Source organism: Sorex fumeus, unplaced genomic scaffold (genome assembly GCF_029834395.1).
Source record: "Sorex fumeus unplaced genomic scaffold, SorFum_2.1 ptg000010l, whole genome shotgun sequence".
NCBI classification, from domain to species: Eukaryota; Metazoa; Chordata; class Mammalia; order Eulipotyphla; family Soricidae; genus Sorex; species Sorex fumeus.
This window is the reverse complement of record NW_026606067.1, coordinates 23146104-23171830: the sequence shown is the minus strand read 5'-3', so window position 1 is coordinate 23171830 and position 25727 is coordinate 23146104. Positions and strand designations below refer to the sequence as shown.

Sequence of the window (25727 nt, the reverse complement as noted above, 5' to 3'; positions counted from 1 at the left end):
TTCTTACCACCCCTGCACTCCCAGTACTGGCCACTGGCCACCAGCCTCCCCTCTCATGGGAAACGTAGCTGGCCAGCCACAGCCAAGAGCAACAACAGAGTGAGGTGCTCAGGGGCTCCGGGCTGGGTCCAGACTGCGCCCAGTCCCGGCTGGGGCAGGAAAGGGGCAGGGCTGGGGGTGCAGGACAAGGAAGAAGGGGATTCCCCAATCTCAGGCTTCCTGGTGAAGGGGTAGAGGCGGGATGCCCGGAGGAGTGCTAAAGGGGCTCCTTAGCCTCTAGCGTGCTGTGAAGGCTTCCCGGGAAAGCGGAGAGGACCCGGAGCCGCGGGGAGGAGGAGGGAGGAGGGACCCGACGCCCGGCCGCGCCCGCCGGCGCCCTCCGAGCCCGCTGCGAGTCCGGCCCCACTCCGCCCCTCCGCGCGCCGAGCCCCGCCCCGCCCCTCCGCGCGCCGAGCCCCGCCCCTCCCGCCCCGCCTCGTCCCACCCCCTCCGCGTTTGCGGCGAGCGAAGCGGTGAGCGCTGCGGTATTTTGTCCCGAGCGGCGACCCCTCGTGCCCGGCGGGCGGCGGCGACGGCGGCGTCTGGGGAGCGGACGGGCCGGGCAGCGCGGCGCCGAGGCCGGGGCCGGCCGGGCGGCTGGACGCGGGGAGAGCGGGAGGCCGCGCCGCCCCGCGCCGCCGCGGGGACCCGGGCGAGAGGCGCCCGCTGCGGGCTCGGCGGCCGGGGCGGCCCGCGGCCAGCGCGGCCGGCGCGGCCATGGCGGGCGGCCACTGCGGCGGCGGCTTCGCCTCGGCGGCGGCGGGCAGCGGCGAGATCGTGCAGCTGAACGTGGGGGGCACCAGGTGAGCTCGGCGCCCGGCCCGGAGCTGCTGGCGGCCCCTGCGCGCGCCCCCGGGCCCGGCGCTGGCACGGCCGCGGCTCGGGGCCTGCGTGGCCGGGCCCTGCCCCCGCCGGGCTGGCCCGCGTCGTGGGGTGCTGCGAGCCCCGACGCTGGGCACCCCGGCCCTGAAAGCGGCTCCGTCTCCGGCCGACCACTCCCTGTCTTCCTTTCCCAGGCTTGTTTGGGAGTCGGGGGGCAGGGAGTGCAAATCCTTTTTTTCCCTTAACGGATTTGCAGCGGTTTCTGAGTCAGCCCTCCCAGTGGAGTTGGCAGCTCTGTTGGGAGGAGGGGGATTGGCTTAAGGCTCCAGGTAGGGAACTGCGCGGTGCAGTGCCCCGAGCACTCGCTGCTGCTCGCCGAGCTGGACACTGCATAGTGCCAGTGTCCAGCTCCGATCTTCGGCGAGGGGCGTGTCGAATGGCAGTGCGGCCCCGGGGCATGGGATTCACCTGTTCAGCACCCGAACTCTTGAGTGAATCCTCCTTCTTTGCCCGTATTTATTTTACCACCTGCCCCGCTCCCCCACCCAAAGCAAAAATTCTTTTCTCCTTTAAGAAGGGACAGCGTTATTGTTGCAGACTTAGGTCAGAGATCTCAGTTTTAGGGAGGGAGAATTATCGCTTGATCTTAAGAAAGGATATTCCCCTCCCCACCTCCAAGCAAGCTGATACAAACCTCAAGCAGCTGGTCCAAGAGCAGGGCTTTGGGTGCAGACCGTGGTGGTGGAGGCCTTGCTGAGAACGCCTCTCCTCCTGGTTCCCTGCCGGAGCCCTCTGTGGCATCCCGGAGAGCAGAGGCTAGGGACATCTTCAGTAGGCTGTGGGTTCCTGGGCTCCGAGGGCCGATGGCTTTCTGAGTGATGTGGCCCGTGGAAACATTGTTGAGTTGTGGAAGGCAGCAAGGTTGGCACTAGAATGTTTTATTCTATCTTTCACTGTTCCTGGAGCTGGACTTGCCCCTGTTCTACATTCTTGGAGGACTTTTGACAGCTTTTCCACCCCTGAGGGTGTACTGGTCTTTCCTGATCCATGCACAGGCACCGGGGCAACCGAGGAGCATGAGTCCACATCTGTGCCCTGTGAATGGCCCAGGTGCCCGTGGTCACTTGGACACTGTAAGAGGAGCAGTCCTGATGGCCATGGTGGGTGAAAAAGTGCCTCCTGGAGAACTGTGCCCCTGGGAGCTGTTAAAGGTGGGACCTTCCCTGTCACTGGACAGAAGAGATAACAGTGGTCACCTTGGAAGGGCCCTGTGAATGGCCCACTCTTGGGACTAGTCAGAGGTGCAGATGAGGTTTCGCTTAGGATGGTGAGCAGGATTTTCAAAGAGAAACTAAGGAAGAGAGAAACTGGCATTTCGCAGTCTTTCTCAACTTCAGTTGTGGCTGTGTGTGGTACTTTTGGGCGAGGGCCAGGCCCCGTGGCTCCTGGCCCCTGGCTCAGGTCTTGGGTATGTGGTGTTTGGGTTCTGGGGTTGAGTAGTTCCCAACCATATGGAATTGACATCCAGAAATGTAATGAAAGCTATGGGAAATGCAAGGCTTGGCCAGGAGGAGCATTGGTTGATTGGCTGATTCTATTTTTTTAGATCACTTCTAGACTAACGTAGCAGGAACTCAATAGCTTGGGCTATAAATGTGGAGATGCTGGTCCCACCTTTAATTTAGCCTTTATCATTAGGAAAACTTCTGAGAACACATAGCAGGATACTATTACTTTTTTTTTTTTAAGATTAAAAGGGGTCATATTACAAAGAATTGTTGCTGTCATTGTGAATGTCATGCTTGTTTTTGATTTTGGGACCACACCCAGCGATGCGGGGATTACTCCTGGCTCTGCACTCAGGAATTACCCCTGGCGTTGCTGGGGATCGAACCCCATCTGCTACATAGGAGGCAAGTGCCTTCCCTACTGTGCTCTCCAAATGCCATCATTTCCGTGAAGTCTGATTTGGAGTTGTGTTTATCCTTTTTCCCTTGGGCATGCACGGGTTGGACCATTGAAATTCCTTATGGTTCTCTCCACCCAAACCACTGGTTTCAATTGAGTTTCTAATAGGACTTGAAATAGCCCCTTGTGATTTTCCAAGTAAGACAAGACTTGTGTTATTTGGCCGATGGTTTTCTGACTAAGCAGTGAAAATGGAAGGTCAGGGGTTAGAAGCAATCCTTGCTTGGAATTGGTTTGCAAATGGATGAAGCCAGAATGATTCATTTCCTAGTGGGTCTTCGCTTCATCATTGAGGTATTTATCTTTTTCTGGAAACACACGAAGGGCATTTTGCCGTGTTTTTCCAGAATGTCCTGGTCTTTCCTGATCCATGCACAGGCAAAAGGGCAACCGAGGAGCAGTCACGGGACATGAGTCCACAGCGTGGGGCAGTTCTCAGCCACTGTGTGTGGGCACGCGGATGAGGGCCTCTCTGTGTGATGAGTCTTAGAGGGAAGCATTCAAGTGAGAGTGCAAATGGATAAGAGCTGGATTGTGTGTTCTTTGCCACCTTAGCCTACACCACTTAAGTCTGTTCACCCCAGAATTGGTGGGAAAAAGCAAATTTCATTGATTTCAACCTTAAGACAATGATATACTTACCTGGTTATTTTTTGTATGACTATGATACTGTTGCAAATTAGCAAGGACTGCTAAGTGCAAGATGGATGGTGGCATTACTCAAAGCCCCAAAACATACAGTACACTATTTTCAAAGACCATGAAGGAGAGTGGTGTGAAGGAAGGTGGCCGTCATGTATGTGTATTGACTGCGGTGAGACTTCTGGCCAAGGATCAGTGCACAGAGCAGTGGGAGCAGGGATTGTGTGGGATACTGATAATTCGATTAGAGGGCAGACAGGTGACCAGGGAGGTTTCACTGCTGTATTGACAATTTCAGACTTCATCCCATGGTCTGGTTATCCACCCAACAGCAGGCTGGCATGCTGAGAGAGAAGTGTTTAGGACATTCTCAGTGAGTTGGTTTGGAGATCTATTGTTGAAAACTTTGAGTATTTTTTTTTTTAAATTTTATTGAATCACCATGAGAGAGTTACAAGCTTTCATGTTTGGGTTACAATCACACAATGATCAAACACCCATCCCTCCACCAGTGCACATTCCCCACCACCAATATCCCCAGTTTAACCCCCCTTTCCCACCCTCCCTCTGCCTCCATGGCAGACATGATTCCCCATAATCTCTCTCTACTTTTGGGCATTATGGTTTGCAGTACAGACCCTGAGAGGTCATCGTGTTTGGTCCTTTATCTACTTTCTGCACACATCTCCTATCCTGACCGATTCCTCCAGCCATCTTTTTCTCAGTGATCCCTTCTCTATTCCAGCTATTCCCTTTGCTCATGAGGCAGACTTCCAGCTATGGAGCAATCTGTCTGTCCTGTGTATCTACTGTCCTTAGCTGTCAGCCTCAGGTTATGTTGTTTAATACTCCACAAATGAGTGCAGTCCTTCCATGTCTGTCCCCCTCTTTCTGACTCATTTCACTTAGCATGATACTCTCCATGTCTATCCATTTATAAGCAAAGTTCATGACTTCATCTCTTCTGACAGCTGCATAGTATTCCATTGTGTAGATGTACCAAAAAAACTTTGAGTATTTTTAACTCTGAATTGAGAGTGACAAAATTAAAAACTTGTAAAAGCCATCAGCATATTAAAGCAAATTAACATATATTAACGTATATGCCATCAGCATATTAAATCAAATTAATATTTTAAGTATCACGCTTTTCCATTACAGATTCAGTACTTCAAGACAAACGCTTATGTGGATTCCAGATTCCTTTTTTTCCAGGTATTTCCTGAAACTCCTTAAAAAGGCACTTTTAATATACTTAATTATATGTATAATAAAATTGTTAATATTTTAAGATAAATCTTAATTCTTAAACTATTCTCTTTAAATTATTAGCTTATTGGTTTTTTTGTTTTGGGTTGGGCCATGCACAGGGGTACTTACTCCTGCTTACTCCTGGTTCTGTGCTCAGGAATCCCTCCTGGTGAGGGACCATATAGTTAGTGTTCCAGGAGTTGAACCTGGGTCAGCCATGTGTAAGACAAGCACCTTACCCACTGTACTATCGATCCAGCTCCTAGTTTACACCAGTGGAGAGATAATTTTTTATATTGGTCTTTGCTATTTGATAAAGAATTAGATTTTTTTTTTTATCATATTAGGTATTAAAACTAAATTCTTTTTAATGACTTCCAGTTTGCTGAGTGGAAGAATTTCATCACTTCGAGATGAAACTGGTGCTGTGAGTATAATAGCGTTACTTATTTCTATATGAGGTCAGTAAATTCTGGGTGGGGGATATTGGACCACAGCCTGGGTGCTGAGGGTTGCTTCTGCTGCCTGTGTGTGGTACTGTTGGGTGGGTCTGCCACATGCCAGGCCAGTCTGTAGCTCCTGTACTCTCTGGCTGGCTCTGAATTGGATGTGTGTGCACCTCAACCAGTCCTGAAAGCCTCTTGGCAGTGAGTGGGTGAACAGACACTAGAACATGCTTAAATTTTACTCAGAAATGCCTCAAGTTAGCTTGGCCCTACAATTTATTTTGGAGAATAGTCTTGTGAACAAGGTGTGCTGCAGTATGGGGGGCAGGGAGGGGGGAGGAAGAAAGAGCTTCCTGACTTTCAGTACCAAAGAATCGTTCATACATGTGTAAGGCGAGTCACATGTAATTGGACCCTCTCTGGGTGATTGGTTGTGTGGTTGCTCGTGACCAGCATGTGTCCTAGGCTGCACCCCCTTAATCTCTCACTCGGGGCTCTCTTGCCATGGCACAGTCTCCACTAGGGCAGTGTGGCTCAGCTGCCACGGCAGCAGAAAGACTGTTTTTGGAGGTCACAGAGTGCTCAGTTGGTATGATCAGCTGTATGGGTGGGAGAAACCTGCAGGAGGAGCACTGTGTCCATGGGAGTGTCTGAGGATGCCGGAAACCAACCGCCATCTGCAGCACTTCAGCTTTTGGTCGTTCCTTATTAAAAGCAGGAACACAACCAGATGCCTCTAGAAGGACCTTATTCGTTTGTCAGCCTGATCGATCACAGTATAGCACGGTTTCTCATTTGCTCCCAATTCTCCTCCTGGCTGAGGAGTCAGAGGAATTTGTAGTCCTCGCCAGGGAACTCGGCCTGCCTGCCTCGATTTTTGAGCAATGTTCACTGGAACAGTAGGAATTCTGTCACTGATGGAAAAATAAGTGTCGGTGGACAATGATCAATTATGTATTTCACATTTTCAGGCACAGTGTTTTCCCTACAGTCTATAGTGCTTTATTATCATCTTCTCCTGTGGGCCTAGATGGTCCTGCGGCTATGGCGCTTGCTTGCTTACATGTAGCTGGCCCAGGTTTGACCCCCAGCATATCATGTGGTCCTGTGAGCCCTGCCAGGAGTAAGTCCTGAGCACTGCCAGGTGTGGCCTCAAAACCCAAATAAGTAAAAGCAACGGAGTTACAATGGTTTGCTTATGCAACATTAATTATGTGCATCACTGATGCCAATAATTAAGGGTGAGACAATTTAGGAATTACCCATGTTTTTCAACTATTTGTTGAATTCACACCCTCTCAGAGGGGATATTCTTATTTGTACCAGAGATGACAGACTTTGCCTACCTACTTGAATTTTATCCATCTAATAATGACTTTTCGGGTGGAAAACCCGAATGTTGGCTCATTGAATGCACATTCATAGATGTTCTCCAGCTTGAGAGATTAAAAGTTAACAATAGGATAGAGGAAAATTAGTGTTTAGGTAATTCTGCATTTGGTCCTAAGTCAGTGTTACAGATATTAAAGTTGAAGCTTTATAACTTGGAAATAAAGCAATGCTTTGTCCACAGATATTTATTGATAGAGACCCTGCTGCATTCGCGCCCATTTTAAATTTCCTTCGGACCAAAGAATTAGACTTACGGTAAGAAATGCATCGTCTTTAAGGAGATTCTTATTAATCACTGTGTTGTGTGGGTCTCTTTTATGAAATAGTTCCTCCCCCCACCCCCACCTCCCCAAGAAAAACTACTTGTTTTTGCTTAAAGGCGTTCTGAGCACGAAGCTCATAGTTTGGTGCTGCTGTGGTTGCTGGGCCTTGTGCTGCTTCCTGCCTGCCTCTGGGACCGTCCCCACTTAGCCTCCGCATGGAGACCACAGCGCCTCCCAGGATCTGCTCTGCTTCTTCTGGGGGAAACTCTTGCTTTCCTGTTACTGTCCCTGGATGGGCCTGGCTCTCAGGCCCGTTTAGCCCCTGTGCTTCTCTGACACAACACCCCGCCTTGGCTCATCTTGCTCCAGTCTCTGGGCCTGGGTCAGGTGAGCACCGAACCCGCCCTGGTGCTACACTCACTCTCCAGTTACCAGGAGCCTGTGCGAACAGTGCACTTGGGTGTCAAGTCTAGTGACCAGGTGGTATCTGCAGGGGGACGCCTGGTCTGCTGTGGCCTGGCCTCATCAGGGACCCCAGCTCTGGACTCCGGTCTTTAACACTTGTTCTCTGTTTCAGTGGTGGGTCTTCTTGCCCACTGAGTCAGTTACTGGATCCGTTTCTTTAATAGATAATGGTGACGTCAGAGATTGTTTTTCTTTTGGGGAGGCAGGGGCTGGGCCACTCCTAATGGTGCTCAAGGCTCACTCCTGATGGTGCTTGAGGACCTTATGTGCTGCCAGGGCTCGAGCCTGAGTTAGCCGTGTGCTAGTGGAGTACTTTACCTCTTTACTCTCTCTCTGGCCACCCAAATCTGTATTTCTGTGTGAGTTTTGGTAGACTTCGTCTTTCAAGAGTTGGGCTATTTCCCCAGGCTATTGAATTCATAAGCACTGACTTGGTCAGTGTATTTTTCATCTTTTTCCTTCCCACAGAGTCTGTAGTGATGGACCCTTTCATTTCTGTTAAGGCAGTTCAAGAATCTTTCTTGCTTGTGCTCCATGATTTGCAATTTGTTCGTGGTAGGGTTTCATGCACACAGTGCTCCAGCTCCGCATCCTCCGCGTGCCTGTTTCCCTCCACTGTGACTCAGTGGCTCTGGCCGTGGTAGGCCCAGTTCTGTTGGCCAGTTCGTATTTTCTGCCACCTTTGCAGGCGGCATTCCTTACCAGAGGGCAGGTTCTGATTGAGATCTAAGGGCGAGCCCCCTTTCTCCCATGGCGCCTGGCAGTGTAGAAGAGCATGTGGGCCTTGCCGGGTCCAACTCCTGGCCCAAGGTCAAGGACTCAAGCTGCTGTGGCTTCCACTTTTTATTTTCATGTGGCTTCCCTGTGAGTCTTTATGTCGATGGTGCATGCCTTCCTGCACCTGCTGCTTCTGCCCCTGCTTCGTATTCTGCTCACGGGAAGACTGTTACCTTCCAGCAGATTTGTCTTATGGGACTTATGTATAGGCAGTGTGTTGGGGGACGATGGTGAACCAGAAAAGTGTCTCCAGGCCAACTCCGCGTGACTGTTTCTGACCTCTCATTCAGTCACATGACTCATCCTATTTCTAAGCATGGAAATGCTGGGTTGGCCTGGGGTTGTTGTGTTTTTACTGTAGACGTTCTGAGGTGTCTACATCTGGGGGGGAGTGAGTTTCAGAGCCTGGGCTTGGTCCTGGCAGGACGGTGGGAGTTGTATCCTGCCTGCCTGTGGGCAGCAGCGCTAGTGAAGGGGAGGCGTTCATGTTGCTCCTGTTTCTCCCTAGGGGCGTGAGCATCAGTGTCCTCAGGCACGAAGCGGAGTTTTACGGCATCACCCCACTTGGTAGGAGCTCTTGGGCATGTTCTCTGTGCTGAGCGCCTGGCAGGAACAGTCAGTGCCAGGGCCTTACCCGGACTCAGGTTCCCAGCATGGCGCCTTGGCCAAGTGTCCAGCTGTCCCTAGTAAAAAGATGCTGCAGGCCACCATGACCGTGCATGTCAGGGGCGCCCGCGTGAGTGGAGGTGGCAGTGTCCTTGAACTGGCGCTGACGCAGCCACTCTGCCTGTTTGCAGTGAGACGGCTGCTTCTGTGCGAAGAGCTGGAACGTTCCTCGTGTGGCAGTGTTCTGTTCCACGGCTACCTGCCGCCCCCAGGTATGGCGTGTGGGTTAGTCAGAGATGTTTCTCTGACCATCGGCTTCCTATGCATGAGTCCTGGGTCGGGTGAGGACACTCACCCTTGTCCTTGTCCTTGCTGGAGCATGGGTTTGCTGATCTGGTCCTGTAATGGCCAGTCGGTCTGGCCTCTCCTGCTTCCCCCACCCGCTCTGAAGGATGTGGGGTCATTTTCTGAAGCCATAGTGTGTCCCGTAACTGTGCTTGCCCAGGGCCACCAGTTCGGCACCTCCAGGGCTGCAGCACTGCTCCCCGTCCTGCGGACTCTGCAGCTTTGCAGGGGCGAGCCTTCCTGCAGGGCAGAGGCCCAGAGGTGCGGCCAGCAGTTCTGCCTTTGTTTGAGTTGGGTGGGGAGCTGACCCATAAGGGCCCTCCTGCTGCCCGAGTGCTGTGGTGTGCAGAGGGTAACCCCAGCCAGGTGTCTTGTGAGTAACGAGAGCTCTGGGAAAGGATTGTCTTTCCCTTTGCCTGCTCTGTGTTTCCATGGTTCACAGCGAAGAGCTGTTGGAAGGTCATGTTAACTGTCAGTGCCCATTGATAGTTTTCTTCGTCACAGTGCATGGTTTTGAATATTGGTGAGGTGACCTGTCTGAATTATTTAGAAATGACTTTCTCTCTGTTGCTGTTACAGGTATTCCAAGTCGTAAAATAAACACCCCAGCAAGATCCCCTGCAGATTCCAGGAATGGACTAACTGCTGTGGAAGGCGACGCCCGGGCCAGCGGCAGGGAGAACGCCCAGCCAGCGCTCTCTGCAGTGGGGGAAGGGACAGTCCGGCTAGGTAAGAGGAAAGAGGAGCTGGAGAAAAACCAACATTGAAGATTTAGGCTTCAGTTTGGAGTGAAACTGTCATTTTTAAAGATATGACTTTTGCCTTTAACTCCCACATTTTCACTTTGAAAAGTCTCAGCAGAGAACTTTATCTAAAAGTATGTGTTCTGAGGGCTGGGAAGCCAGTACAGGGGTAGGGCACATGTTTTGTATGCACCCAGCCTGTCTCGACCCCCAGCATCACAGAGACCCCTCCCCCCCCCAAATTCCCGACGCCACGCCCCCAGGCGGCACTGCAGCCTTGGACCCTCACATCAGTGTTAGCGGAGTGGTGAAGGTGGCTGAGACTCTGGAATGATCTGGATTCCCTGAGCACCACTTGAGAGGCCCCAAAAGGAACAGATTAAAAACCTCTCAAACAGGGCTTGGGAGGTCTCAGGAAGAACCAGACCCTTGGTCTTGGTGGCTCTGTGGGCTGTGTGGGCTGTCGGCCGTCAGTGCACAGCAGCCTGGCTGCGTTCCCACAGTTTGTGCTGTCCCAGAGTCTCCCTGCTCGGCTTCGGAACATAAACTCTCCACCGTGTCTGCAGGGTTTCCTGTGGACCCCAGGAAGGTGCTCCTGGTGACCGGCCATCACAACTGGATTGTGGCTGCCTACGCCCACTTTGCTGTGTGCTACAGGTACTGCGGGGTCTTGGCTGCCTTTTTATTTGCTGGGTTTAAAAATGACTCGAGGGCCGGAGAGGTGATACAAGAGAAAGGCACTGGCCTTGCGTGTGGCTGCCACCTGGTTTGGGCCCCTGAGCACTGTCACAGACTCTTTTCCTTGAGCATTCATTTTCTCATTGTTAGGCTTTTCATGTTTCTGTTTTTAACGCTGAGTTTATGCCACTGGTGGCCATGTAAGTAGCTGCTTCTGTTGCATTCTGGATCTTTATCCTCGTGGCTTCCTTTTGAGGGTGTGATGTGAGACTCAGGAATCCTTTGTGGTGGTTCCCAGTGGGTATGCCACTGATCATATCTGTGATAATTGCATAAAGCATCCTTTCTCACCAAATTTGAAAACATTTATTTTGTTTTATGTTCATACGTATGTTTGGATCTAATGACAGACACTTTTTTGATGTTTTTGTATATGTTTCTGTAGCACTGTAGCACTGTCCTCCAGTTGTTCACCCATTTGCTCAAGCGGGCACCAGTAACGTCTCCATTGTGAGACTTGGTACTGTTTTTGGCAAATTGAATACGCCACAGAGAGCTTGCCAGGCTCTGCCGTGCGGGCGGGATACTCTTGGTAGTCTCTCTGAGAGAGACGGAGGAATTGAACCCAGGTCAGCCGTGTGCAAGGCAAATGCCCTACCCGCTGTGCTGTTGCTCCGTCCACTTTTCTATAATATCTTACAATTTAAGAAACGGTGTACTTAAAATTAAGTTTCCCAAGCTTGCAGACATTGTCGTCTCTTCTTTGGGATGTTGGTGGGGGCGTCTAGTCTGTTTCTTGTGTCACTCGGCGCTTCATTGCTCACGAGGAGAGGATGGCCTACCAGGATCAGAGTTTATTCTCCAGGTGTTACTGATTCTAAACAGTGTAGTGCTTGTGTGAAAAATTATAAGCTGATAGGTATTTCTATTTTTGATTTGACTTTTAATCTGAACCCAACAGTTAAGGGACGAAGAGATTAGCTCAGTGACCGAGCACCTTTGCTTGTGGAGGGCCTGGTTGATCCCCAGCACTGTGTGGTTCCCAGCACCACCAGGTGTGGCCCCCAAAACAACAATAAAAGAGATGTAAATACAACAAAAGAGACATGAATTAGCCATGAGTGTAGCTTAGTAGGTGACATCATGAACTCATCTCGCCTGCTGAGTCAAGGTGCATATTTGTTATAATCACTCAAATACACGGTGCATATTCTGACTTTATAATACCCTAATTTCTAAAATAACTTATGCTGGGTCTCTCTGAAAGATCAGATCACATTTCATCTTAGTGCCTGATTGATATATTAATAATCACTGGATCACATTATCCCCTCATTAAATCTGTAGTGTCTCTTTATTGAACACTGTCGGGAACCTCATGTACTTGGGCATCCATTTAGCAGCTTAAAGTGTCCCAGAGTGTTCTGTGCTCGCACTAACAGTCTCTGAGAGCATCTATACTTATTCCCAGTGGTTTATTTTTCAGTTTTCAGCATTTATTGGATAGTTATTTCCATTATTTTTCTTAACCTCGAAATCCCATCTGGTGGCCAGAGAGGGTAATTACAGCCCACTGAGTGCCTAAGAAAGTTGGGTCCAGAGTAAATCATTCATTCTGGAAATTAATTCATAAAGGCAAAATTACATATATTTCTGAATTACAGTTTCACTTGAGCATATGTTTTTAAATACATTTTTTAAATAAAAAAATGAAGGTAATGTGATTTTGTGGGTGACAGTTTATGAATATCTAGCTTAAATTTTATGATGAGCATATCAGACTATGTGTAAAGGCGCATTTAAAGGCACACATTCCCTTTGTGTTCTGTTTGTCTTTACCTAAGACAATTGTTGGTCTCCTTGGAAAACAGAATTTCCATGCTTAGAGTTCAGGCCATTCATGATTTGGGTGCATGACGGTAGGTTTTAAATGTGTGGGGACTTGTATATACCCACAGAATAATACATTTTTAAAATCTCTAAATGCACACAAGTCTGACCTGTGTCTGCAGGTATGGTTATCAGAAATTGAGTACTAAAGAATGCATTTTGACTGAATCGCAAATTTGAACACTTGTAACTGTTCACGTATAGGGAAATGTATAAGCTCATGAAGCCTTTTTATTTGAAATGAGGCTTTAAATTCTACTACCCAGAGCAGGGCCAGAGATGGAGAGGTAGCACATCAGGGAGGGCTGTCCTTTGAATCTCCAGACCCGAGTTCAATCCTTAGCACTCCATAGGATCCCCTGAGCCCACCAGAAGTATTCTCTGAGTGCCGAGCCAGAAGCCAGGCCTGAGCACAGCATAGTGTGCCCCCAGACCCAAAATAATACTGCTCAGAGCAGGGTTTCCAGAGCTTACATTTTACTCATTGGTTGTGCCCAGATGTTGGACTGCAGCTGGTATATGAACATTCCATGGATGGGCTGTCCTCCAGAGTACTGAAGCACACAGGTGGAATACCGTGGTTTCCACTATAATGGAAGTAGAATACTTTAGTGTAAAGAATATTCTGTGTTCTAGACTAGCATTCTAGAATTACTACTGTGTTCTAGAAGAGTTAATCTAGTATTCTAGGAACATTCTGATCTTCTATAACAGTATTTTAAAATTCTTCTAGCCAGATAAAGTAGATCTGGAGAGATAGTAAGAGGATAGGGTGCTTGCTTTGCACGCAGCCGACCCTGGTTCGATTCTTGCATGCTGAGCCTGGTGTAACCCCTGAGCACTGCTAGGTGTAGCCAAAACAAAACACACAAGCACACACACACAAAACACCTTGGAGAACTTTCTTAGTCTTTGGAGAAGTACAGAATGCCAGTGTCTCTTAAAGTAGCTCACAGGCCCTTTATATATAGGTATTACACATCTCTGGGAATAGTGTTATCTCTTTGTAGGAATTGTGAATGCATTTTGTACTTGTCAAATGCTCAGGTAGATAAGCAGTAGCAGCTCTTTTCTGTTTTGCTGAGCTCCTGTGTGCTGTATCACTGCTGCGTGTGTGACTTCTGTGTTTATTCTCCCAGAATAAAAGAATCTTCCGGATGGCAGCAGGTGTTCACCAGCCCCTACTTGGATTGGACGATCGAGCGGGTTGCGCTCAATGCAAAGGTGGTAGGAGGGCCACATGGCGACAAGGACAAGATGGTGGCCGTGGCCTCAGAGAGCAGCATCATCCTGTGGAGTGTCCAGGATGGGGGGAGCGGCAGTGAGATAGGTAGGGGCATCCTGCAGCTTGGGAGATGCCATCTGGTCTCTGGCGAGTGCGGCCACAGCTCCCCTGGCAGTCTGGTCAGACTTGGGGCCAGTGGGTCTCTCTTGGGAGGAGGGAGGCGTGGGTGTTTTCGACGGGCTTGAGTCCGTGCCAGTTTGTGCCAGCAGAAGCTGACGGCTCTCAGGGACGGTCACACTGCCTGAGACTCTGGCTGTGCTAGGCTTCTCGCTCCTCTTGCTGTCTGGACAGCAGCCGCCACCCTTGGAGCACTGGGGCTCTGTGTGGTTCAGAGCCACACGTGGGCACAAGGACCGTTGGTGATTGGGAGTAGCTGCAAAGCCACCCCCATCTGCTTCTGCAGCACCTGCTATGTCCCGGCTGCCGTTGTCTGCTGCCTGCCCTGGCCCTCTCGTCCTCCTGTGCTCACACTACCTTGGTTCCCAGTACCTGGCCGTGCAGGCCTTTGCGGCCTCGCCGTGGGCTCCATGGACGTGAGGGGGCATCTGGTCCAGCAGTGCTGGTCCAGGTTCCTCCTTTGTTTGCCGGAAGCCTGCTTGATTATGCTGATGTTTCCTCAGCAGTGGGGCCAACAGCCTCCATCTCGAGTGCTGGCAGGGGACCCTGAGACCGCGCCTGCTGAGGGACTTTTCTGGGCGCTTGTGAGTCTGTGGTTTCTGGTCGCTGCTGTGGCTGGTGCTTCAGGGCAGATCCGAGTGTCGCCGGTCTTGTTGGGGCTTGGGCTGAGAAAAGTGTGGACTGACCTCTCTGGCTTTCATTGTTGTTCCTTTTAGGCGTGTTCAGCCTTGGCGTGCCTGTGGACGCTCTCTTCTTCATTGGCAACCAGCTGGTGGCCACGAGCCACACTGGGAAGGTGGGCGTGTGGAACGCTGTCACTCAGCATTGGCAGGTGGGTCCCACCAGAAAGGCCTGACTAGAGTGTAAAAGGCACGCCGAGTCCCCATGTCCTAGGAGCTGCCCTGTTTGGGGTTTGCTAGACAGTGTGGGACTTGTGGTAAATCAGCTTCCCAGACATGGAACATGTCTCACTCTTTCAAGAGTCTCTAGTTCCCGTGCTCCTGTGGCCAGTGTGCTCCACCTGCCCAGCCTCGGAGCTTCTGTCCACACCGGGCTGGGACTCTCCTCTGCCTCTCTGCCGTTCTGTGTCCCATTCTAGTTTCCTGACCTGACAGGAGCCTTGGCACATGGACAGGTCCTGGCTATGTCATCTGGACACTTCCCATGTAGCCCTTCGACCAGACCCACCCTCTGATTCTGCTGCTTCCAGGCCTGACAGGAAAGCTCTGTTGTCAGAGATCTGTCTTTCCAGACAGGCTTCATAAGGACTATGTGTGGATCTTAGGGACTCATGTTTGCTTGTATGTGTGAATAGAATGTACATTCTCCAACTCCTGTTTAAAATTGGGTATCAGCGACTTTCTGTCAAAAGAAAAATCACAGTTTGAAGGCAGTTTGGCAGAACGTCCCTAACATGGAACAGTCTCTCTCCGCAGGTCCAAGATGTTGTCCCCATAACGAGTTACGACACCGCGGGCTCCTTCCTTCTGCTGGGCTGCAACAATGGATCCATATATTACATAGGTGCGTGTGTGTGTATGGGAGTAGACTGGGTCCAGAGTGAGACGAGAGAATTTCTAGCTCTGCTCTTTGCACTGATACGGACTTATTCTTCAGACATGCAGAAGTTCCCTTTGAGGATGAAGGATAATGACCTTCTCGTGACCGAATTGTACCACGACCCTTCCAATGATGCCGTCACTGCTCTGAGTGTCTACCTCACGCCCAAGACAAGTTAGTTGCAGCCAAGTGCTGACAAACCATGAAACGTGCAAATGTGTGTTTAGTGCTCGCTTGGGGAGATCCAGACTCTTTCCTGGTGGAGAACGGCCAGGCTAAAGATTTCATCTGTCTTTGTCCAGTCTGTGTTTGGTTTCAGGCGGGAGACAGATCACCTGGGACAGTCGCATAAGGTCAGGGGGGATGGTGGGGAGTAAAGAGAGTGCCTCTCTGAGTGTCTGTTAAACTGTGTCCCAGTACTCACTGAAATGGCCTCAAATCACCTGCACTCTTGGCCGAGTTCATTTTGAAATCACAATGTTATTATCTCATGGCCCCCCTGAATAAACCAAAAAACCAGCATGCACGCACACACACTTACACACACACAGACACACGTATGTCACTCTTCCCTCCCAGGAAGCGATTCTGCCCCCACCTGACTGCCCCCACCCTCGCTCTCTGCAGGTGTCAGTGGGAACTGGATTGAGATCGCCTATGGCACGAGCTCAGGAGCAGTACGTGTGATCGTCCAGCACCCAGAGACCGTGGGCTCGGGCCCACAGCTCTTCCAGACCTTCACAGTCCACCGCAGCCCCGTCACCAAGATCATGCTCTCGGAGAAACATCTCGTGTCAGGTACCAGGGGTGGTACCTGCTGGGCTGCCTTCTGGGCCCCCCACAGACTAAAACAGGGCTTGACATGAGTGAAACATCCTAAAAAAAAAAGGAAAGAAGAAATTGATCACCTTTTTGTTATTCCTGTCCCAGGGTGCACAGGGTCACTCCTAGGGGCTCGGGGGAACGTTTGGGGTGCTAGGGCTCAAATCCGGGTTGACCGCATGCAAATCAAGTGCTGTAACCCCTGGATTATTTCTCTGGCCCCAGCAGTTGTCTTCCAAGATCTGTGGCTTCCCTGGTTATTTACCCACTCATGGGAGAAAACCCGCCATTTAATTTTTCTAGTAAATTCTTCTCTAAGCCTATTGGGTTTTTTTTTTTCCCAATGAAAAATGAGTTTAACATGAACTTGGTTGTATTGTCTAAAGATTTAATGCTAACATAGATTTAGATTAGTGATGTTTGATTGTGTAAGAATATTAAAATATGGGTAGAATGTAAAAAGATTAACACTGTAACACTGTCCTGTAGCACTGTCCTCCCTTGTTCATCGATTTGCTCGAGCAGGCACCCGTGACGTCTCTCATGTGAGACTTGTTACTCTTTTTGGCATATCGAATATGTCACGGGGAGCTTGCCAGTCTCTGCTGTGCGGGCGGGATACTCTCAGTAGCCTGCTGGGCTCTCTGAAAGGGATGGAGGAATTGAACCTGGGTTGGCCACATGCAAGGTAAACACCCTGCCCACTGTGCTATTTCTAGAAATCTTCAGGCCAGAGTTTCTTCTTATTTTCTTCCTGCTGAATGCAGTCATGTCAGCTCTGTCGGTGGTTTCTGGTGCCATCCCAGGCTCCACATGGGACTGTCCAGTCCAGTCTGTCTAGTGTTTGCATTTCAGAGATGTTGCACCGTTCACTCTGGGTAAAATAGTTCTTTCAGTTTCTTCTCAGAAGCATTTAACTTGTTGACCCCAGCACTGCCCTTGGTGTTAACGGTGCTTCACGGAGGTGTGAGCCAGGATGGGATTAGAGAAGAGTGTAGCAGGGCACCAAGGGCAGAGTTCCTCCTTCTTGCATGATCCATGACTTGGCCACTCCACGGGTGCTAATGTCAGTTTACTGGTGCAGATTCAAAAGTGCTTGTTGGAGCCAGAAAATTAAGATCCTGTATTAAAACTGGCATTTGGGGGGCAAGGAGGTTTGCATTGCACACCTGGCAATGCTCAGGGGTTACTCCTGGCAGTGCTCTAGGATTTGTACGGACTGTGATGTTTCCACACTAGACTTCAGAAGTTATCTCAGCCTCTGCTTGATGCTACATACTGGAAGCTTGCACTTGCTCTGTCCACAAACATTTTTTCCAGCTTTACAGAGATAGAATTTATTTATATATGGATGACTGCGTTTAAGAACAACTTTTTAGCAAATGACATCAAGTGTTGAGATATTTGTTGCCAAATAAGAAGCTGCGGGCAGCTTAAGGCTCCCAGGCTGCGAGAGTAAGGCAGCGTGGTAAGCCACAGTCAGCTGTCCTTTGTGACGAAGAACAAATAAGTAACAAGTGTGGTTTTGTGATAACTAGATTGTCTGCCGCTCAGAATGTGCCATGACCTGTTTGCTGGGTAGAAGTGGAAGGTGCTGGTGCTGTGGGATTGAGGGATGCTCAGTGTGCTGGTGCTGTGGGACTCACAGACGCTCCGTTGATTCTCTTGCAGTCTGTGCGGATAACAACCACGTGCGCACCTGGACTGTGACGCGCTTCCGAGGCATGATCTCCACCCAGCCTGGCTCCACGCCCCTGGCCTCCTTCAAGATCCTGTCTCTGGAGGAGACAGAGAGTCATGGGGGCAGCTCATCTGGGAATGACATCGGTGGGTGCGCTCAGCCCTGGGGGCTCTGGTAGGGGGTGCCACACAGGGACAGAGCAGCATGTGGGTGCACACATGCTTTTTAGATTCTGTTGAAACAAAGTCAGTGCATTTCCCTGAGTACCGTAGAGTCATGGAATTGCCACACCAGATTTTCACTGCTTCAAGATTAGCAACCAGTTTCTCTCATTCTCACTAGTGGAATATTTTTACTTTGAGCCTGTGCGCTTGTGGGCACAGGCTAATGTCTGAGCTCGCATATCAGTGCAGAGAAGCAATAAAGGAAGACCTCAAAGAGAGAAGAGCAACAGTGCTGGCCAATGCGGCAGAAGCCAGGAAAAGTATTCACAATGCCCGCCTGTCCTTCACCAACTACAAGACCAAGGTGACTGCTCTCGGACATCCTGATGGATCTATCACATCTTCCAGAAGGGCAATGGAGCAGATTATCCATGACTTCTACTTGAATCTCTTCGATAACCACGTCAAACTGCCCACATACCAAATTCCGCAGGATGGATATGTTGTTCCCAACGTTCTCCCTTCCGAAATCCGACACGCTGTTTTGTTGTTAAAGAAGCGTACAGCACCCGGTCTAGACAAGGTCAGACCCGAACACCTGAAGAATCTGCCATCATCAATACACTGGCTCAGCTCTTCACACGCTACCTATTTGAATGCAAGATTTTGTCCCAGTGGAAAACCAGCAGGACTGTTCTACTGTACAGGAAGGGAGACATCCATGACATTGGCAACTATTGCCTGATCTGCCTGTTGTCCGTTGTCTACAAGCTGTTCATTTGAGTCATCCTGAATAGGATTGGCAGAACACTAGGTGAAGGACAACCAAGCGAGCAAGCCAGTTTCCGGAAAGGATTTAGCACAGTCGACCATATCCACACGATAACCAGGCTCATTGAGGTTTTTCGGGAGTTCAAGATGCCACTTTGTCTAACGTTCATCGATTTAAAGAAGGCCTTTGATTCTGAAGCAGTCATGGAAGCCCTAGCCAAACAGGGCGTTCAGACTCGGTACATCAGTATCCTCCATAAGCCGTATTACGGATTCACCACCAGGATCTCACCATTTTACAAGGAAGTGATCGTCGATGTAAAGAGAGGGGTTTGTTCGGCAGGGTGATGCCATTTCACTGAAACTCTTCAGTGCCACCCTCGAGAACATCATGCGATGACTGGAATGGGAAGGAATGGGAGTGAAGATAGATGGTTGGCAACTACACCACCTCTACTTCGCTGTTGACATCATTCTAATAACATCAAACATTAGCCAAGCAGCACAAATGCTGGCCGACTTTGACCATGAGTGTGGAAAGGTCGGACTGCAGCTGAATCTCACAAAGACAATGTTCATGAAAAACGGACTCATTTCTGACATTTCATTTGCTCTCAACAGAAAGAACATCTCTGAATGCAACAGTTATGTATATCTAGGTCGAGAACTCAATATGACAAATGAGCTGGCACCTGAGCTGCGCAGGAAGAAGAGAGCAGCGTGGAATGCCTTCAAGAGGGTTGAAGAAATAGCTGAGAGGACGAAGAACCTCCGGCTCCAGGCACATCTCTTTGACTCCACTGTTCTTCCTGCACTAACATACGCCTCAGAGACCTGGGCCCTATGAAAACAGGATGAGAACACTATTTGGGTCTCTCAAAGAGGAATTGAAAGAGCTATGCTTAGAGTATCACGCTTCACTCAAGTGAGAGAATCAGGAGTTCTGACCTCTGTCGACAGTCGAGAATCAGGGACACTGTCTCATTTGCCATGGCATTGAAAATCAGATGGGCTGGACGCATGATGCGATTTGGAGACATCTGCTGGACTAGAGCCGTTGCTGACTGGATTCCGCGGGACGTCAAAAGATCACGTGGCTGCCCACCTACGAGATGGTCAGACTTCTTCAAGACCCTAAAGTGATCAGTGTGAGGCTCTTCGTGTTCCTGGAGCGAGCAGACGCCATTGGGCTAGACTAGCATGTGACAGGTACAAATGGAGATGTTACTGGCACCCGCTTGAGCAAATCTATGAGCAACAGGATATAAAATGATCAAGTGAGCCTGTGCTTGAAGAAATCGAAGCTTGCTAATGGAGACTGGCCCGTGGGAAGTACATGAGAATTGTTTCATTGGGGTTCTGTTGCATAAGACTGAACGTTACGTTTGTACTGACTGTGATGCTTCCACATAGATTTCAGAAGTTATCTCAGCCTCTGCTTAATGCTACAGACTGGAACCTTACATTTGCTTTGTCCACAAATATTTTTTTCGGCTTTACAGAGATAGAATTTGTGTATTCATATTTCCACACAGTGAGGGGATTGTGTAAGTTTCAGATGAAGCATTAGGAAGTGTACCCTAGAGGGTGGGAGGTCAAGGGAGCATGTGTGTGTGTGTGTAGATGTGTGTGTGCGTGTTGTGTGTGCATGTGTAGATGTGTGTGTGTGCGTGTGTGTATGTGTGTGTGTGTGTGTGTGTATTCTGTTCTTTCCCCTCATGGCCCTACCCCCTCACATATTTGAAGTTAATAGAAATTTAGGGTTATTTTTTGTTTTGAAAGAAGTAAATTCAGCTATGAATGTGGATAGTTATGATGTGAAGAGTCAGTCACAGTAGAATTGCGTGTAAGGGGCATCCTCCTGTCTCTGGCACATCCTCACCTGTCTAAGCTAGAGAGTGAGGGTTGTCCCTTCATTCCAGTCTCACATCACACCGTTGTCAGTCCTGGATTGGGGAATGCTGAGCCAGCCGGGTTTCCTCATAGAGCAGAAGCAGCCCTGGGTCCGCTTACCTCCCGCCTGTGAGGCTGAGATAGTGGGTATCTGTGTGATGCTTTCATGAGTGACTGACTCAAGCATTCACTGCAGCACGTAGGTAGGTGGGTCGTAAATGCAGTTTAAGTATTGTTGACTAATCAAGATAATTTCATTTTAAAATTGATTTGCATAGAACTTGGCATGTGCTGTCTTTAAAATTGTATTGTACATAACTTTTCATGAACAATAAGTCTTATTTTAGAAAATGATTACAGCGGGAGAAGGTAATTATTAAAATGTTACATTTGTTTTAAATGAACAGTTTTGAGAACTTCCTAAAATTTATGACTTGTTTACCTACTCTGCCAGATTTAATAAGGTAAAAATAGTGTAACCTTTTTATATTGAAAACCTTGTAGGGAATGTTTGATCAAACTTTTTTGATTAAATTCTGTTTCATGAATTTTTACTTTACATTTTTAAGTTTTTTTAATGTTAATTTTTAGGGAAAAAGAAGTAAAATTCAGCACATAAAGTAACATGTATGTTATGTTACATATATATATAAACACATGTATATATTCCTCCTTGAAGTTCTGAGTAAGTAGAATAGTAAAGATGTTTGCCTTAATAGGCTGCCCTTGGGATTGTTAAGTTTCATCTGAGAAAAACCTTAGAGCCGAAGGTGTGGCTTTGAACCACTGAATAACCAGACATTTTAAAATGAAGTTCTGTTTGTTGACCAGGGTTGTTGCTGGGTCTGGCAGTTCTTCTTTTTCAGTGTTAATAGTCATGTGCCTTGCATGAAATGGAGCAGTGGCACTTTGGTGGGCTTATTTTGACCCTGTTTTCCTGATTCAGGACCTTTTGGAGAGCGAGACGACCAGCAGGTGTTCATCCAGAAAGTCGTCCCCATCACCAACAAACTGTTTGTCAGGCTCTCGTCGACGGGGAAAAGGTACAATGCAGACACAGTCCTTGTTCAGCAGAGCCTAGCGCTGCCCGGCAGCTCTCAGACGTCCATGTGCGTTGCTGGCCTCGAGGCCACTGCTGAGGGGAGAGGGAGGAGGTCAGTCAGAAGAGCAAGATGTGGGTGCCTGGGAGGCAGATAGCCAGCCCAGGCGTTGCCCTGCGCCTCCTCTTGGGCCCTGAGCCATGGTTCACCATAGGAGTCACCATCTGTCCCTCCCAGTCCCATGCAGTTGTCCCGAATCACCACATGTCATTGTAGCCTCCAGTGGTTGGAGCCTCAGCGCTTCTCTTGAAAAACCCAAGTTCACTCTTGGGACTGGAGTGCAGCCGCCTCTCAGGTTCTGTCCTAAGCAGAGGGAAAGTGCTGTCAGCCCATGAGGGGAGCCTGGGGACCCTCCGGTCCACGGATGTTGGTGTTCCTAGTGCCCTGGTAGATCATTACTCAGTACCGCCTTGAGGGCCTCTAGCTTTCCAGTGTTCTCATGGCTTCCCTCTCTGAGGAGGTCGATTTTCTGCTCCTCAAGTTCTTTGCATGTGGCTTTCAGCTAAAACCATACGATTTTCCTGTTCTCAGACTCATCGTGTCAGTTTTTTTTTTTTTTTTTTATCGTGCTCAAAGCCTGTGATAGACAAAGGGCTTTCTTGAGAAATATCTCAGTAGCTCTGGGGTGGGGCTCTGTGTCAGTAAAGAAACTGCTGTTTGACTGGGGATCACTCCCTGGGTGTCCCCAGTACTTCAGTGCCAAGCCTTCCACATCGTCCTGCCCTGATTGCTCCCCTTTGCAGTGTGTGCTCAAACAGGTATTTTCATTGTCCTGTTGGTGATGCCAGGGCCGGGGAGCACAGTCAGGGCTAAGGCCTGCTCAGTTCCCTCGGGAGATCTCTGCTGTTTCAAGCTGACTGAGATTGTTGAGTGCCTCATCTCTGACTCAGCGAGCCCGGAGCTTGGTGCCCTGATGTCACCGTTCCTCGACCCCTGCAGGTCTAAGGGGTCTCTGGCAGGATGTTGTCCTGCTCTTAATTGGCTCTGGCGCTCACATGGACTCTGCGCGGGACCTGTTCCCCGTGGCCTGCAGACAACTGTCCCGTCCCTTTTGCAGGATCTGTGAGATCCAAGCTGTGGACTGCACGACCATCTCCTCCTTCACTGTGCGTGAGTGCGAGGGCTCCAGCAGGATGGGCTCGCGGCCTCGGCGCTACCTGTTCACCGGCCACACAAATGGCAGCATCCAGATGTGGGACCTGACCACCGCCATGGATATGGTGAATAAGAGCGAGGAGAAGGGTAGGTATTGGGGGCGCAGGCAGGCACTGGGTGGGCGGGCCATGGAGGGGGCAGGCGGGGGTATGGGAAGAGAAGTGAGTGCTGGGGATGGGGCTCACTGGTGGGGTCTGTTTTCACAGATGTGGGCGGCCCCACCGAGGAGGAGCTGCTGAAGTTGCTGGACCAGTGTGACCTCAGTGCCTCCCGCTGTGCCACACCCAACATCAGCCCCGCCACCTCTGTGTTGCAGCCCAGCCGCCTGCGCGAGTCCAGCTCCAGGTGGGCCCAGTGCAGGGATGGGGAGTCCGCCTGAGGTCGAGGGAGGGGGCCGGGGCAGAGGGGCAGGGGAGCCACGGGTCAGAGGCCGGGCACCGCGTGCCCAGGGCCTTGCATCCGTGGTGTTTTCAGCCCCATTTCCCCCTTTGCCTGGGGAGTGCTGCCCAGCTGCCTCCCTGCTCTGCAACCGGGAGTCCAAGAGCAGTCAGAAAACTCCCGTGTCAGTTTCTGCGGGCCGCTGAGGTAGGGTGTCTCCGACAGCAGGTGACCGGTGGTCTCTCTCCCCCAGCCTGCAGCTCCAGCACCATGAGACTGTCCACGAGGCAGCCACGTATGGCTCCGTTAGGCCCTACCGAGAGAGCCCGCTGCTGGCGCGAGCGCGGAGGACGGAGAGCTTTCACAGCTGCCGGGACTTCCAGACGCTCAGTCTGAGCAGGAACATCGAGCGGATCGCCCCTGACAGCGGGTACGCGGGCCCGGCGCCCGGGGATTGCCGCGGGCCCGAGAGGAGATCCCCAGGCCCAGAAGCCAGAAGCCTGCGGGAAGCTGACGGTGGGTTGGAGCCCCAGAAGGTGGCCGAAGTTCTCCTGGAGTCCAGGAAGCGGGCTTTCGACGACGAAAACGAGAACAGGGTGGAGGCGAGGCGGAAGGGCGGCTTGGACAGCGGTGGGGTCCTGGGGCGGAGGAAGGGACCCTACTTGGCGTCTTCCCCTAGCACTTCCGACGGAGGCCCCGATTCCCCTGGCCCTGCCTCGCCCTCCCCCACCAGGACCACACCATCCCCCCGGCACAAGAAGAACGAGTCCTCAGGCCCAGAGTATGGGCTGTGAGGGGCACCCAGTGCTGCCCACACTGTTCACGGCCTCTGCTCGACATCGAGACTTATATTTAAACAGAACTTCATTGGTTACCTTTTTGATTTTTTTTCTTTTCATTTTCCAAGTACATTTAAGAGAACCTTTCTAGAAGAGGTCCATCTTAGTGGTCAGCCTCTCCGGGGGTGTCTGGACACTGCACATGCAGACCCCATGGCGGCTGGGCCCGAGACCATTCTCTGGAGATTTCCCTCCCTCTGTGAATCACATTCTCTCTGGAACGGAGTTGCTCAGCTCTTCTTGTGATTGCAAATGTTTACCGGGTATTTACTAAGGTGCTATGTTGGTGGGGGAAATAGCATGTGATTCAGAAACACTATTTGCTGGTGGAGTCCAGAGTGCGTGCGTAGTGGTAGTTCCCTAGACAGGCCTTGTCTGGATGCTGGGTCCTTCCCCATCTCAGTGTCGGAGTTCTTGAGCGGTACCTGTGTTGGAGGCCCAGAGTCCATCTAAACTTTTCTTTGAAGTTGTAGTATTGTCTGTGTTTGAGCAGCTGAAAACCCAGGCTAGGCAAGGACAAAGCTCTGCATGGCCAGACGGCAAACTTTGTTTTGTTTCAGGGACCACCCTGCTGTTTTCCCACCACGATGAAAAATCAAGATCGTGAAATTAGAGTGTGGCTAGTTTATTAAATTTATGAGAATCTTAGTTAAAGGTGTTGGTTGCTGTAAAAAAAAAGTTATTTTGAATATTTTGAATTGTAAAAACAAAACCTTTTGTACATTTTTTCTTTTCATTCAATTGGAATGATTTTCAAGTTTTTGCAAATCAGGTGATTGTAAATTTAAAGCATTAAGCAGTTATTGGTGAGTAAATGTATATATTCCCATTCTAAGAAATACAGTAGGTGTGAAGTGAAAATAAATTCTTTGGAGTTTACTATATTGCCAGTGCATTCACAAAGTTCTCGTGTATTTATTAAGTCAAATAAAAGTGGTTTAAGTGGGTGTGGTTTTCAGTTATTTAAGGACTAATCTGGTAATGGTGCATTACTGGGTTTTGTTTTTGTCTCTGCTTGTTCCCGTGATAAAAGCGAAGAGGAGTCAGGAACTCATATCATCAGAGAGAAACTGGAGAAACTGCCACGAAGCTTGGCTCCACCATTACTGGGGTCAGGACCCTACATTCTTATTAGAACAGCTCTGTACAAGCACAGAAATCAAAGAGGGAAAAACTGGCATTTACCCGGTTTCTTCACAGAGTCAAAGGTCACTGGGGAATGACAGTTTCATGGTAAACCCGCATGACAGGGAACTTTAGGGCACAGATTCTTGTGTCGTGCTGAAAGTCAGATCGTGTTTGCGTCTGTTTAGAATGGGAGAAAGGCGCTTACCTGGCATGCAGCAGCCCCAGGCCTGGTCCTCAGCACCACACGGGCTCCCTGACCCTAGGAGTTAGCCCTGAGCACCACTGTCATGGCCTCAAAATAACTGAAAACAGCAGCTGAAAAAGTCATGATTCTGAGTGTGGGTGAGACATGGAGCCATCTGCCTGCTGGCTCTGCTTGGGGCTCACTGTCCTGGTGACAAGAAGGCATCCCACTATGGGACTGGGATCAGGAGCATCTAACCAAAACAAAACCAGCACACAGGCTTGGTGTTGCGGGTAAAAACACAAGATCAGAGCTGTGATCCC

At 50.0% G+C, this 25727-nt stretch overlaps 1 protein-coding gene across 3 annotated transcripts; it reads left to right on the top strand.

Moving 5' to 3' along the window:
- The first annotated feature begins 626 nt into the window (after positions 1–626).
- Positions 627–25039, top strand: KCTD3 (potassium channel tetramerization domain containing 3). 3 transcript variants are annotated; one of them, XM_056110583.1, is made up of 19 exons: positions 627–719; positions 752–842; positions 4633–4686; positions 5104–5149; positions 6742–6815; positions 8574–8632; positions 8863–8943; positions 9596–9745; positions 10326–10416; positions 13467–13657; positions 14446–14561; positions 15166–15253; positions 15347–15463; positions 15917–16087; positions 17783–17938; positions 21567–21663; positions 22778–22962; positions 23082–23220; positions 23507–25039. In XM_056110583.1, the coding sequence occupies exons 2-19, from the start codon at positions 757–759 to the stop codon at positions 24045–24047; spliced, it is 2442 nt and encodes an 813-aa protein (XP_055966558.1). In that variant the 5' UTR covers positions 627–719; positions 752–756; the 3' UTR covers positions 24048–25039. The 3 variants fall into 3 exon arrangements, with proteins under 3 accessions (XP_055966558.1, XP_055966559.1, XP_055966560.1); XM_056110584.1 differs by lacking the exons at positions 627–719; positions 6742–6815; XM_056110585.1 differs by lacking the exons at positions 627–719; positions 752–842; positions 4633–4686; positions 5104–5149; positions 6742–6815 and having other exon boundaries at positions 8574–8680.
- The last annotated feature ends 688 nt before the right edge of the window (positions 25040–25727 follow it).